At 41.4% G+C, this 15,229-nt stretch overlaps 1 protein-coding gene across 1 annotated transcript in view; it reads right to left on the bottom strand.

The window, feature by feature from the left end:
• LOC146984753 (voltage-dependent calcium channel subunit alpha-2/delta-3-like) overlaps positions 1–6,800 on the bottom strand; it is a 119,507-nt gene extending 112,707 nt beyond the window's left edge. The window contains exons 1-2 of the mRNA XM_085782160.1: positions 6,200–6,800; positions 5,843–5,924 (exon numbers count right to left, since the gene is read on the bottom strand). Coding sequence (XP_085638286.1) covers positions 5,843–5,924; positions 6,200–6,324 — 207 coding nt within the window. The 5' untranslated portion in view covers positions 6,325–6,800. The remainder of the gene's footprint in view (positions 1–5,842; positions 5,925–6,199) is intronic.
• Between the last annotated feature and the right edge of the window lie 8,429 nt (positions 6,801–15,229).

Here is a 15,229-nt window from a genome sequence, read left to right as displayed (position 1 = left end):
ACACTTGATTTTCTAAGCCCACAAACACAGCGTCAGCAGTTGTGCTCTTAAAGAATTGAAGTTCTTTAATCTGGTAGCAAAGGGCCTCGCTCTCTGCTCCTGAGCTCTCTTCAGTAAAGGCAGGGTGCTTGATTCACACAGTGGCTTTTCTCATGCTTTTCTCACCAACAAAGCACTAATTACAGTATGAGTGAGTGGCTGTGTTGGCTAAAGCTGGCCTGCTAGGACATGAAAGGATAGCAGCACAGACTGCACTCTCGCCTGCTAACGCTGTAATTAACTCTGCGTGACACGGCATTCCTCCGTCATTTTGGAACAATTTCTCTTTTTCGCTTTTACACACACACACACACACATATATACATACACACACACGAACATCTCTTTCTCTTCCCTCTCCCTCCATAAGCAGTGGAGGAATCAAATTTAGCAAGATCATGCTTTGGTCAATGAGAACAAGACAGGGAGAGAGAGAGAGAGAGAGGCAGAAGAAGAAGAAATGGGGGGAGGTAAGGGGATGAGGCACCGTCACCGGTACACACCCCTACACACCCCCTTCCCTCACCTCATCGCCAGCCGTGCTGAACCAAACCTGACAGCTATTCAATTTTCCCAAAGCTAAATCTAATCTGCAGTCGTCTCCCCCTCGCTGACACACTGTTACACTGGAACGCCTCAGCCATCACCCACCCTTGGCAGCAGATTGGCACCATCGCACATCCTTCCCTCTCACCCTCATTGCAGACACAGACATTCACACACACACACACACAAACACACATATACTACAGTGATCTATGGAACAAGAAAGGTAAATAAAGGACGAAAAAAAAAACAGTGTTCTTCAAAGTCTGAAGTTTTTTTTTTTATATAATAGAATTTTTTGGACTGTAATGCATTATCAACCTGAAACATTGAAAAAATCGGAATGAGGAAATTTCATAATCCATAATATTTTTACACTAGGATGAATGAAATTAAATTCTGGTGGAGAAATATGATATTGCTTAACCCCTTTTTTTCAGGTCATAGAAAACATTAAGAGGATCTTTGTACACTTACACATGACTCCAGTGCATCCAGCACTCAGCACGGAGGCTACAGTATATCACTGAATGTTAGATTATTACATGTGTATATGTAAGTGATGCAACAGAAATCTTTAAGTTTACTAAAGTAATTTTTAAAATAGTTAACTTTAATAAAATATTTTTGGGAACTTAACTGCATCAGTTTATGTGTAGACAAAAAAGGAATACTTGGCCAAATTAAAACTTTAAGTGCTGTTTAATATGAGTACTGAGTGGAATTTTTTTTTTTTTTTTTTAAGTCTCGCTGTGTGTAGTTCTGTACATAGCAAGAGTCATCCTTCCACTGTTTTATCCAAATATGTAATTAATTTTTAATGAACGTGGAAAAACTGAAATGCATAATCATTTCCACTTCAAAATTAGACAATTAGTCATGCTCTTAAATCTGGTTAGTGTGACTAAAATACATATTCAGAACAAAAAATAGATTTTTTTTTTTTCCTCAAACAGACAAACATGAAACTGCCTTCTGCAGAAATACTGAATGATATTTTTTTTGTGAAAAAAGTCTTGCAGAAAGGTCTTCAATGGATTGAAACGATTTTTGTGTGTAAAGCACTTCACTTATCACTGATCTGTTGCGTTCCTAAGATTATCTGACAGCTCATTAGATAATGCCAAATAAACTGGTATCAAAGACAAATAAGCCGTTTTTGGCACTAGGACCGTATAGAAGATGCTACACCAATAAAGAATGATTGCCATGCTAATAATGTATGAAAAAAGTGGCATTTGTTGGTTTTCATGACTTTCATCTATCAGTGATAATATATATTTTAGGATGAGAACATATGAAAAGTGTAAAAGCAAAAACGGAGAGCAAAGTGTAACATGCTGCAAGATGCATGTCAGTTTGTCTGATTTTCAAGGATAGAACTATATGTTTTGGGTGATGATGACACATATTTCTTCAAAATTACTTAGTGATAATAAATATTTCATAGCAAAAGCTGATGGCCAAGCCACTATTCTAGTACGTGTTCTTCTCCCCAACTCTTTCCTTCTGTACTGCATGAACCATGCATGTGCACGCTGCGTGTCTGTCTGTAAGCCTTTTCCCTCTTCACTTGACTGAGCGACTTCAATACTAATATATATTCTTCATCCAGCGTTTCTTTTTGCAGAATCACTCCACTCTGTCCTCTTCTGTTCATTCTTTAGGAATATTGTCAGCGGCTTGCCACTCTAAGCTCTTCGGTGGTGAGAGAAAATGGTATGGCGTGGCGATGCTCTGAGACCATACATGCATACACACCCAGACGCACACACTTTTCCATCCTCGCCCAGGCAAATCGATTCTAGCGTACTCTTGTCACACATCATTACATTTTGCTATCATCCTCTCTTCTTTTGTTCGAAATATGCGTCTGTGAGTATGGAAGAGGCAGTGTGTGTGTTGATTGAGCATGCTTGAAGTAGGAATGCAAACTTAACACACACGCACACACTGCAATGACATACACCTGCTGCCTATTCCTACACTAGCATGTGCTTTCAAAAATAGGAAAGCAGACGTGCATGGATAACTTCCAGAGAGCCGCTGTGGCAATCCCAGAGAAAGATCATTTGTCTTGTATCTTCCATTACCAAGAAGCGTGAAGTTATTTCAGCATGGCATAATGGCCCACTACTTTGATTCCAGAAAGCCATAACATCAGTGAGGTGAAAACTAGTCCAGCCAACAACACACACACACACACACACACACACAGCCACCACAACCAAGCTGGCTCATATAGACAGGTTGCTCAATGATACATGAAATTAAAGATTTCAACAGAATAGCAGTGAAGAGGGTAAAACACACAAAGCTAATTCTAACCGTCGGTGGGAGATATTTAATGTGTCTCAAACAGAAGTCTCCGGTCCTTTGTGTGTGGGTGTGTGAGTGTGTGCACACATACAGTGTATCTATATGTATTGGATTTGTACATATATTGATGAGTGTACTGCTAGCATCTGGTCTGTGTAACAAACTGAAGGTGTCATTGATCACGTTTTTTTTATTTCCCCTTCTTGTGCAGAGGAACACATACACACAAGCGTGCATACACACATACAAACACACACGCACTGACTGGTATAACCTTGAAACAAGAGCCGTTTCCGATGGATACAGGAAACGGGCTGTGGCGTGGGAAGGGAGGACAGATCAGGACAGAGCAGCAAAGGAAGGGGAGGGGGGGATTGGAATAATAGGCTAAATCGGCTCTAAGTTGTTGTTTTTTTCAAATTGAAAGATGTTAAATTTGTCTCGGAAAGCCTGACAGTCTAAACCAAATCATTTTATTTGAAGAAAAGTAATTATTTTCAAATATTTACATATACATAAATCCTGTATTCTGGGTCCTTCTGGGAATGAAGCCGTTTTTCAACTCAGCTGTCATGCAATCATTTCATTGACTATTTCCTGTCTAACTGAAATTGCTGAAAGCATCTATATGAATTATCTATGAAAATATTAAATTAGGCTGGCAATGCATTTGGATTAGGGCTGTCACTCAATTAAAAATAATTAAGTAATTTATTGCATGCTTTTGTGTTAATAATTATGATTAACCACACTTTTGCACTTTATAAGAAGGTCTCTTATTAAAGATGATTGAATTGGAAGTCAAATCAAGCATCAAATTAACACAGAGGCAACACAAAGGAAGTATAAAATTCAATTTGTAGCATTTTAACTTGGAACACAAAGTAACACCATGAGCCACAATAGCTGCCGGCCATGCGGAACTGTACAGAAATGTTATAGAACATAAATCCTGACGAGCATCGCTTTCAACTTTCCCAAAAATTCACCTCCCATCTCCTGTTTTTTTTTTTCCAAGAATATTTTCTAAACATTTAGAACAATTAATGTCTTGGTGTGATAATACAAAACTATTTTTAATATAAACATGACATGGTGTAGCAATATGTTCATTATTCAAGCAGCAGCTGCACGCATAGTGCAATTGTCTGTGTGTGTGTATATGTGTCTTGCAGAGGTATGGTTATTTCGAGGGAGTTTTGTTACACTATAGGGTCAGAGAGATAACTGAAGAGAGGCCGAGTCCATCTGTCCCCTGCCCAGGGGAAACACGCACACACACACGCACACACACACACACACACACACAAACAGACAGGTCTTTTCTCTCAGTACCCTCCTCCTCTCCATGTATGGCGGTGTATATCCCTCGTTCTTTCTGCCTATTTAAAAGCATATGTGCCCTCGGGGGAACTGTTGTCCCTTGTCAGCGCTCCTCAACAAGAGCTGCAACACTGGACACACAATGCGACCCAACATACAGGACACTGTAACATGTCATGTGTTGCTAAAGCCTTCGAGTGAACGCATGTGTGTATTAATACATCCTGCATCTAAGATGACAGTGAGCGTTCAAGGGAAGAGACGCAGTGAAAAACATCATACTTGCAACATACCATACATACAGTACATATATTTGGTGTAAAAAGCTGCACTTTTCCCCACAAAAAAAGGTCTCCAGTCTTTTCTTTGCGCAATTAACCCTGCGGCCTTCATTTGCATTTCATAAAGAGGTCGTCACTCCGTGGGAGGGTTATCTTCTTTTCGGAGGCAGAAAAAGATGAGAAGGGGGTACAGTTTCTATCCTGTCAAAGAGATAACACCACTACTCTGCCTTATCAGTAGCTGATGAAATCCCACGCTATAGGGCCATATGGGTCTATGGGGCCGTGCATGTGAATATGCAGTGTGTGGCCGCATGTGCGTGCGTGCGCCTGTGTGTGAGGTGGCTTCTGCATGTGTATAGGGGAGATGAGTAAGTGACAGACTCGGGTCGTGGTTGTGCATCACATCATATCTGGTGTGGCGCCTTACAGCAGCCACACAAGCCACAGTTGGTCTCTACATCCACAAGAGCCCTGAACTGCTGGCCCCAAGTACTATGTGTGTGAGTGTTTTTGTGTGTGTGCGCCCACTGAGAGGTTAGCTTCAGCTTTGCCCTTTATCCACCGGCTATCCATTAGCTAGTTTTAACTCATGCTTCATCAACTGACCCTCCATTAGCAAAATTTGCATTCCATCACACTCAAATCTTGCATTAATGCCACAATGCAAAGTGGACAAGTAATGGGAACAGTCTGCAGAGAGGTACGAAAAGAGGTAAAGGGGGGGGGGTCGGAAAAGTGAAGAACACATTCAGATGCTTAGGGAAAGAAATTAGTGCTTTCCAGAGAGTATATTTGTGTGCGCGTCGGAGTGCTTGAAAAGTGGACACTCGTTTAAAAGGCACATGTTCTGAATAAGCTTTTAAATCTGCGCCTACCTAGTTGACATGCATTACTGATTCTCATGTGGTTAAAAAGCACAGGTCCTACTGTTTAAGAGATGAGGAGTGACATTTCTCTGAGCTCAAAAATTACTCAACAGGAGTTATTTGCTCTCAATCACATCCGCACAGGTATTTTAAAAGTCTCTCTCTCTCTCTCTCTCTCTCTCTCTCTCTCTCTCTCTCAAAAAAAGGCATCTTTAAGCTTTTAAATAAACTGTTACAGAATCCCACCATTTCAGCTTACAAAGTAAAAAGACCTCTACTAAAGCCAGAGTCCCCATGTGCACTTACAGATTTTTAAAAGAAACTCTCCCCTTCTCCACCATGTTTTGCCTCAAGAGTAAAAGCGCCCATATGAAGAAGACTGTGCTCAAGTTCAGTCATCTGAATAATCGTGTGAGAGTATTGCAGTTGCAGGGCTGTACTTTCAGCTTGACACCTGAAGCTCACCTTCTGCAGCAGCTGGGAGCCAGAGTACTTTGCCGAGATGGACTTCATCTCCCCACCAAATGCTGAAGCCCATAGCTTCACCCTGCAAATGACACGTGCACACAGACCAGCAAGGAATCAGAGAGAAGATATATATGAACACAAAAAAAACACATAAGTTACCATTTGAAGCAGTTGCACCTGCTTATTTATACATTTATAACACAACAAAATGACATTTTGAAATGTTACTAAAGTTTAAGTGCACTGGAATTCACTGGATTCAACTATCTTGCTTATTTCTGATCGAGTTCAAATTTGTAACTTGGGAATCAAGTGATGCGCGGCGCCTTTGCGTAAAAGAGCGTCTATACTTACACGGACGGAGGAATGCTTTGGTGGGTTCCTCCCACCTCAGTAACCCAGGTGCTTAGAGTTGAGAAAAGTACAAGCAGACACGCACACCACGCACTGGAAACCACACAGCTCCGATCCACCTGCATCTTGGGCAAAAAATACCCTCCCTACGCGCACACTGCGAGTTTTTGGGCTTATGCTGCCACCGTGGATTTATCCCCCACCCCCCTCCAGAGAATCCAAAAAAAAAAGAAAACGAAAAGAGGAGGAACTGGAGAAAATGAAGTCACCTATGCTGACTGACAAAGTCATGCATGGCAAATGTGTTCATCTGTTCTTGGTGCGGGACGAGCGATGATGCGCCTTGGCAAACGGCAGGATCCTCAGCTTGTGTGAGTTATCCAAAGTGCCGCGGTGTGGCCCCGCTGACCGGTGCGGTGCACACGGCTCTGCCGCCCAGCGGAAAGTCGAGCTCGACTCTTCTGGCAGGTTAAAGTCCGCTTACTCGCTTTGCTGGACCGACCTCACCCTGTGAGAGCTCAGAGTGGAGGTTCAGGGGAAACCGGGGAGATCATCAAACGATGCAGCGCACAAGAGCACGCCTACTCCTCTTGAGTGGTGCGACTAGCCTCCTCTCTCTCCTTCTGTCGCTCTCCCCCTCACTCTCACACACACACACACACACGCACACACACACTCTCCTCCTTCCTCTCAGAATCGGAGGATAGGCTACCGAGGATGCCGTTATTGTTGCTGAATTACGCCATACCTCTGACCTGCCTCTCTCTCTCTCTTCCACTCATGTGCTCTAATACAGGGCTATAATAGCTAGCCTTTAGCTTTCATGTCAGATCAAGTCATGCACTGTATGCCCAGTTCACTGAAGCAGGAATTACTGCCAAAGTGCTGACGGACAGAGGGAGAAGAGAAAAGAAAAGAACAGAAAGTGTGTGTGTGTTTTTCTTGTGTGTGTGTGTGTGTGTGTGTGTGTGTGTGTGTGTGTGTGTGTGTAAAAAAGACACAAAAGAAGGTGGGGGTGTTCAGCCTCTTCATGGAAAGGACCAGAAGATAAGTCACTTGTTCTGGTTAAAAGCATGTCAATTAAATGCACTTTGCAGCAGTGATGTGGCACTGGCAGTGTGTGGGCATATGGCTTGTGAAAGCGGATGAGAGCCCCCAGCAACGGACCCCATGTGACGGATCGCGTTTCACATAGAGCTGCAAGGATTCTGGCAAAGCACTGGGAGGGGATCAACACTACTGACTGAATAGCCTATCTCTAGTGCTGCAGACGGGGTGCCCTGTTGATTATGGGCCAACCCTCTTCACACCAGAAGACTCACCTTTGACATTTGTGGGTCAAACATCAGCGTGAAACAGCTGGTCTGGGTTGCCCATCACCACACAATACTATAGTTATCATCATCATATTTAGTAGATATTAGATATTTCAAAAAAATAGTGGATATGTTCATAGGTTTAATGTAGACGAAAGTACTATATTTGGTACTAGTGCCATACCTCTAGTAGTTAGTCCTATTGCCATTGGAAATTAAAATGCACTCAGCCCCACTCGTATTCCAGGAAGAATAGTCCTTACCAAGGTGAGGACTAATGGGGATCCATAATAAAACTAAAACTAAACTAAAACTATGTGAGAAAGTGCATATCTTCAGTGGCTCAGGAGGTAGAGGTAGAGGATCATGGTGGTGGTCGGAGGGGCTGTTTGGCACACATTGGCAGCCATGCTTCTGTCAGGGCAGCTCTGGCTACAGACATAGCTTACCACCACCAGTGTGAATGAATAAAGGTTTCTGTACCGCGCTTTGGGTATCGGGTATAGATTTTTTTTTAAAAGGGCTATATACTATAAATGTTTTAAAATTTGCATAATGGTTATCCAGTATTTACAGATTTTCCCTACAGTAGCCAGTACTGTGATATTACTGGAACAGCTCCAAACCAACAAGCATGGACCGTTTTAATGAGACTATAATGAAGATAAGACTATAATGAAGCCAGCCTGTACCAGATCAGTGCAAATACATTGTGGGAATGGGTAATACAATGAGGCAAACTCCATGAAAGAAACATATGTGACAGGCTGTAAAAAAGTACATCAAATACGTGTTGCAATGAGTGATAATTGTTAACATTTGCTGCACAGTTACATTTTATGGTTAAAAGCAAAAAAGCCTCCTCAGCTGGTGAATAGATAAATTGTTCACATTACAATACATCTTTGTGCTGGGCTTAGTTTTAACTGTATGACAAAATTGATTGAACTAGATTTTTAACAAATGTGAAAACAGATGTTCACTTATTCAGTTTGCATTTGAAATGTTTAATTTACATGTGAAACCCTGCAGCCAACAGCATGACAGTAATATCAGAAAATGTAGACAGTTTCTCATTCAATATGAGCCGCAGAACTGTTTCCCATTTTGGGACTCAAACCACTGAGTTAGAATAAAGAGGCACTACACTAATTTAACACATGAGGATCAGTTTTGTCTCATGTGGAGTTTTATTCAGCTTCTAAAAACAGTTGTGTTGTATATCTCAATTTATCTACAATGAGATTTCAAGAGTCTGAGTTGGACTGTTGGGCTTGGACACCAATCTGTAGCAGAATTTGTGTTAGGAGGAGGGGGCATGAAGGTTTATGTTATTGAAGTTTGGTTTAGGTTTTAGTTGTTATTTTGTCTTGAAAATATTCTACGTAGGGGCGCTGTGTGATGCAGTGGATAGGGCATGCGCCCCACATGCAGAGGCTATAGTCCTCGCTGCAGTCAGCCCGGTTCGAATCCAGCATTGGGCGGCCCTTTACTGCCTGTCATTCCCCCTCTCTGCCTCCCCATTTCCTGTCTCTCTCAACTATTCTGTCAAATAAAGGCAAACAAAAAAAAGAAAATACTCTACGTATGCTCGTAACAATAATTCAGTACATCCATAACGCTTTTGTGGTAGTAGTTTGGCACCTTTACAGCAACACTATGTCGATTTTCGACCTTAAAATAATGCAGCCTGAGCAGTGTTGCGCCAGGCTGCAACTGCACTATGTAACTTTCCTGTCTGGGAAGGAACACAGCTCCCCCATATTCCTGGTTCACCGCAGTTCCGCTAAGCTCCAGAGACCCGGGCTCAAACCCAGTCTCCCTGCTCCTCTCACCCACAGACGAGCGCCCTGTGCTGGGCTGCACCGCCGGCCAACCTCCCCTCAAGAGCTCCGGCGATACACAAAACCCCCTTGCTTGGCACCAGTAACAGCATCAGTAACGGCACCAGTAACGGCACCGTCTCCATCAACAAATTCACATTGGCTACTGTGCTTCTCCGGGGACACCGCATACAGTCCTATTTACGACATAGGTTATCAGACGGTTGCCCTTCTCAGTACTGAATCTTACATTGTGTTGCTTTAAAGGAGACATGTTATGCCCCTTTTCCACAAATTAGAATAGTTCCGAGGTGTTCAAAATAAACCTGTTCAGAAAGGCTGGTTTCAGTGCCTGTCCCTTTAAATGCAAATGACCCACTGCTCGACCCACCCTGCCCCCTCTACCGGTACTGGTACTCACAGGTAGGGGTGTAACTATGCAAGTTCGAAAACTAATGACATCATTGTATGTCAACTGAGGGAACAGCTCGTAAAACCACATGGATTTCAACCTAGGGAGCCTGCAAATTAGATTTTTTTTGTCAATTCTCACATTTTGGGAGCCGGGAGCCAAGACAAACACCCTAAAGAGCCTTCAAAAAGTGATATTTCCATAATTTGTCCACTTTAAGTTTTAGTTCATTTGTTACTTCAACCAAGGTTGTTGTGTATTCACCTTTGTCTGTCTGTTTGCTTGTTTGTTTACTTGTCAGCAGGATTATGCAAAAATTGCTGAGCCGATTTTCACCAAACCTGGTGGAGAGATCAGCGATGGACCAGGTTAAAGGGACACATCCAGGATTTTTTTTGGAGATAATGTATGGAAAAGATCTGATATGTTGGAAGCGCTGACATATATATGCATTTGTAGTATATCTGGATAAGGGGAAAGAAAACGCTGAATCTGCATTTCACACAGAGCTGCTACTGTACTTATTCATAATAAGTAACAGTGCATATAGCACCAACAGCATTTGGGGATGCTTACTACAGTGTTCCATTCAACATTCAACTAATAAAATTATATTGTAACAGTTGAGTCATAGCAATGAGGCAATTCATACAACTGTAAAGCTGAATTTTACAGCTGAATTTTATAATCCTGATGTCATCATTTTACAAAGTAATAAAACCCTATACCTGTCTTGAGTAAGGATTATTAATGATAATAAAAACATAAAGCTATACCTTAGAACAAAAGGCATGCAAGATCATTTGGCCATGGTTGTGCTGCACGCTGTACTGAGCGGCAAGTAATGACACTGATGCTGTGGAACCCATAAACTTATCTTGATGTGGTACAAATATTATATTATAATATTATAATGTGGCATTTACCTTCTGTTTCTGATCACATGTCCTCTTTTGTTTTCTTTCTTTGTCTTCTGTTTCAGCATGCTCACACTTTATCTGGTATTGTTTCATGATGGCGAGTGTGGAGACATGATCGCCAGCAACCAATTCACCAATATCTCCCTTGAGGTAAGATGGCACAAGACAAAACTGATTATTCCTGGAAAACTGCAAAAACAATAAATAAATAAAAAATACAAAACTATCAGCTGTGACTGAACTGAAAGGGCGTTTACCCAAAAGGCAAGAGTCTCTCTTGAGACATCCTGAGCGTAAAATCATACAGCATGGGATAAAGAAAGATATATGTGCAGCCAGGTAAGTTCATAAAAGTTTTCAGAGAGTGACAGGAATCTTTTGTCTTACTGGGAATTATATTTCTTAGTTTAATTGTTAGGTTAGGACTTGGTGTAAATGGTGATTTTATATCCAATGTGATAATGAAAAGGCATTACATGGGACACTAAGCCTTTGGATATAGCATTTGGAATTTAGGATATGTCAGTAAGTACATATTGAAACAGCTCCACAGTAAACAACAGTCCAATGAAAACATGAATACTGAACATAAATTCTTCTTGTATATTCCCTATGGATTGATTCTTTCTGTCTCACCTCCTTGGAGACAAGATAACATTCCTCACTCGTGCCCCACGGGAACTCGAACACACCATCCCTTTAGCCCCTCATGACTCCCAATCTGTTGTTATAATAGCTTTTATCCATGATCAAAAAGACACATCTGGTTCGGGCAGAGGACAAAAATTGTTCCAGTGAGATTCTTCATTGATATAACAGGTAGCAGATCTATTACCTAGCTTGCCAACCACTTTGACCAGAAAATTTCGTAATGATAGATTCATGCAACTTCCAGAGGCACGTCTCAGGAGACGTTTTGAATGGATGGGGTGGTAAGGTAGGAGGCTCAAGTCTGGATTAGCAAGGGATCGTTTTTTTTTTTTGTACATGGTAAAGTCAACCTTGAAACCAACGCAGAGCATGTAGTTGCCATGGGGAGGAGGTTATTAATGTGGTGGGCAAGACCTGAAATTACTAGAGGACAAACAAAGTAATGCATTTCTAGATAGATGTATTAATATATTCACCAATAATAAAGTCCTGCATACACATTCGCATACACCAAGCAAAACATGGGAGGGGGGGCGGGATTAGTCATGGGTCACATCAGAGGGGGAAAAAAAACATCAAAGTCTAATGACCCAGCCTTCCTTTCCATCTTCACACGCCCACGACCCCCTCTAACCCTCCATTTCCTCAGTTCTGAATGCTGTAATCACACCTGATTTCGGAGAGCAAAGTGTACCTAGGCTGGTGGTAACGGGGCTGTACCTGGCATTACAGTGGAGGAAAAAGGACACCATGACATCTATAATGGTGCACTTCCTCTTTCAGTAGTGATGGCTTCCAAAAACCCCCTTCACCCCTCCTGTATAAAATCTGCAGCTCGTTATCTTACGCTGCGTTCTGCACTACAATTTATTTTCAAAAGAGAATTTAACACATAACACGCTTACGTTTTAACCTTGTGAAACTATTGTTTAAACCCCACCGCATCATGCCGCAAATGTGCTGAATCAAAGAACCAATTAACTATGGAAGTGGTTTTACAGGATCTGTATTGTTACCGTGTGTACAGGAGATGTATTTCACGTGCACTCAGCAACTACTCTGTGGTGTGTGTTTGCACTGATAACATCTACTGAGCCGAGACAGAAAGACATCTCAAACATTTCAAAAAGCTACACAGAGGGCTTTGACCAGTGTGAGAGCGTCGACATTAGCCATGTTTCCTTTTGTGTTGTCCCTAGTTTGACCCCGGGGCTACCAGCTATTCTGTTTCTCTCACAGCTCATTAGCACCAAGGTCAATTCTGCACACCTCTACAGAATACAGGATCAGTGGAGAAGGGCAGGAGCGTTGGGATGATTGAACTACATATGCTGCTACTTCAGTGAGCATCACTCGCAGCAGAAGTAAGTAAGTAAAAGAATGTTATATCAAAATGTAAAAAAAGCAAAAAGAAAAGAAAAGATTATGAGTAAGATTTTTATTCTGTGGGTAATGGGGGCGGGACTAGATAAGCTTTTGCTTCTCCCGCTTTCCCTTTCGGCCATGTGTATTGTATTATTTGAACTAAGATGAAGTGTGATGATTTAAATTGACATGCCGGAAATAAACAAATTGATTGATTGATCCTGTACTGTATAAATTTACTTACTTTTTCTTATCTTGGTCTCAGAATAATGCATGGTTTCTTGGATTACCACTGGCAGAATCATGCCCTGTCATTTATTATTTTAGAGCATGTTTTGATCTAGCTAGTGTTTTAGCATCACATTGATAAGTATGAGTAGGAAAATATCAGGAATTCCCAAATATTGTCATCACAACCAGGCAACTAAAACAATAGAAGACTGGTTACATACTGTGTATTTTTGAGTTAATCATGAGGATGAAGTTGTTAATATTTTTCAGCTATTGCAGAGCGGAAGCACCTCTGTCCAGATCGGTTTGTATTTACACTAGAAGGCAGGAAGCAGCAGATTGCGTCTGTCGGTACGCATCGATGTTCTCATCCGTATGGACAGTGATGGGCTCAGTTCCCATTAGTGGCTGTGAATTTCAAAGCACACCATAAATAATTCTTTGTTACCAGACTCAGAACTCACCTTGCTCTTGAAATACCTTGCTTAATTCAATTAATAATGAGATGCCAAAGACTTTCCTCCATCAGCGCTGGCAGAGAAACAGACAACGGTATATGATGATGAGACCGAACATGGCTGGCTGTGGAATATGCACCGTCACGAATCAAAATATCCACCGCATGCAAGATTCATGGGCTCTGAAAACAAGGACAAGCTCACCATGATGAACAGCAGGGGGCGGCTGCAGCTGCTACCTGGTGTGACACCTGTGAAAACAGGACAGGGAAATGACTGATTACTGGGCTTTCCTCTCATACTGGAAAGAGTCCTTGAATGAAACATTTGATCTCCAACATTGGCAAAGGCTGACTGAGCTTGTACAAGGAAGTTACTTGAAAAGGAAGGTTGAAGCAGCTGGAAGGCAAACGAAGCCTTTGGGGAGAAATCCTTTTCAACAGCGGCTGTCAACATACAGAACACTGGGTTGAATAGATGATTAAAAAGCTCACGCTCCGAGATTGCTTGGATTCTTAAGAGATTCCTCGGGTGCTGGTGAAAGGTAGCCTAATTTCTGAGACTGGCATGTACTCCTCAGAAAATTGCCGTCGATGTTTAGATACCATTTTAACCCATTTAGGAGAGGTTAGAGAGATGTTCTCTACAGGGACATTTGGGAAATTGCCAATTATTTATTAGACGTGTAACAAACTAAGCCAGAGTAGTGAAGGTACAGTATATACATCTCCATTTTAGTCTGCAGGAAGAAAAGTAGTTTGAGTGATAAAGGTTCAGCAAATCTATTGTGGTTAATGTTCCCACTTCCTCTGAGTTTTTCACCTAAGAATATCTGCATAACTGGCCTGAGGCATGAGCAGAATGCAGTTTTTAACGGCCCCAAAGCCTTTTGGAGGAAATTACCAGAGAAATTTAAGTCCCTACTGAGGCTTTTTTTTTTAAATAATCTAGGCCTTTAAATCAATAATTAATCATGGGTGTGTTTTTTGTTTTTTGTCACTGTTTTTCATTTGCACTTTTTGAACTTTACTGGACATGTATTATACAGTCAAATCGATACAATCTTAATCACATGTTAAAGATACAACAAGGTAGTCCTGGTCTTTTTCAAAACATTGAACTGTTCTAAAAGGGAAGAGATAGATGCTGACCCAAACTGATTAAAAAAGATGTTATATGGTTAAATATCACACAGTCAAAAATAGTTTATTAATAATAATAATAAAGACTTTTTTAAGGACACAAACCAGAGGTCCATAGTGACTAAAAGTACACAAAAGACAGACAATAAAAACAACAATGCAAATATAAAATAAAAACATACATAGATCGCAAACATAGTAATCATTATCAACCATGTAGTCACGGAGGGATAGACATCAGTATCAGCCCTCACATACAGACTGGAGCGCCAGTGGCTCAACAGTCTTGAAGAGAACGGTAACGAGCTCTTCTCACCGTCACACAAGAACAAAATGATGTCATTTCCTGAGGCCGACCGCCCGCACATAAATTTGTACATGAGATTGCGTATTACAGCAGAGCAGTTCGGCACTCCAACATTTACAAACATCTCACTGGCAATGCACCACCGGGGAAGCTTTAAAAGCATCCTCATGCCATCATTGTAGGTCACATTTAGTCTCTGCATGTTTCTTTTATTGAATGTCACCATCTTTAAAAAGACAATGCCATTTTTATGTTTAATTTTGTGCATGTCCGCATGGCAAATTCTTTCAAGCTCAACAAAACTGCTGTAATTAAATTAACTACCCAACAAGTGATGCAGACCACAGTCCAGCATCACGGGTCTACTGATGAGCTGTATAAAATAACAGGAAGAAGCAGTTTGTT

The sequence above is a fragment of the Trachurus japonicus genome, chromosome 7, assembly GCF_045865225.1.
Source record: "Trachurus japonicus isolate A0001 chromosome 7, Traja_1.0".
NCBI classification, from domain to species: Eukaryota; Metazoa; Chordata; class Actinopteri; order Carangiformes; family Carangidae; genus Trachurus; species Trachurus japonicus.
This window is presented reverse-complemented; position numbering and strand designations above follow the sequence as displayed.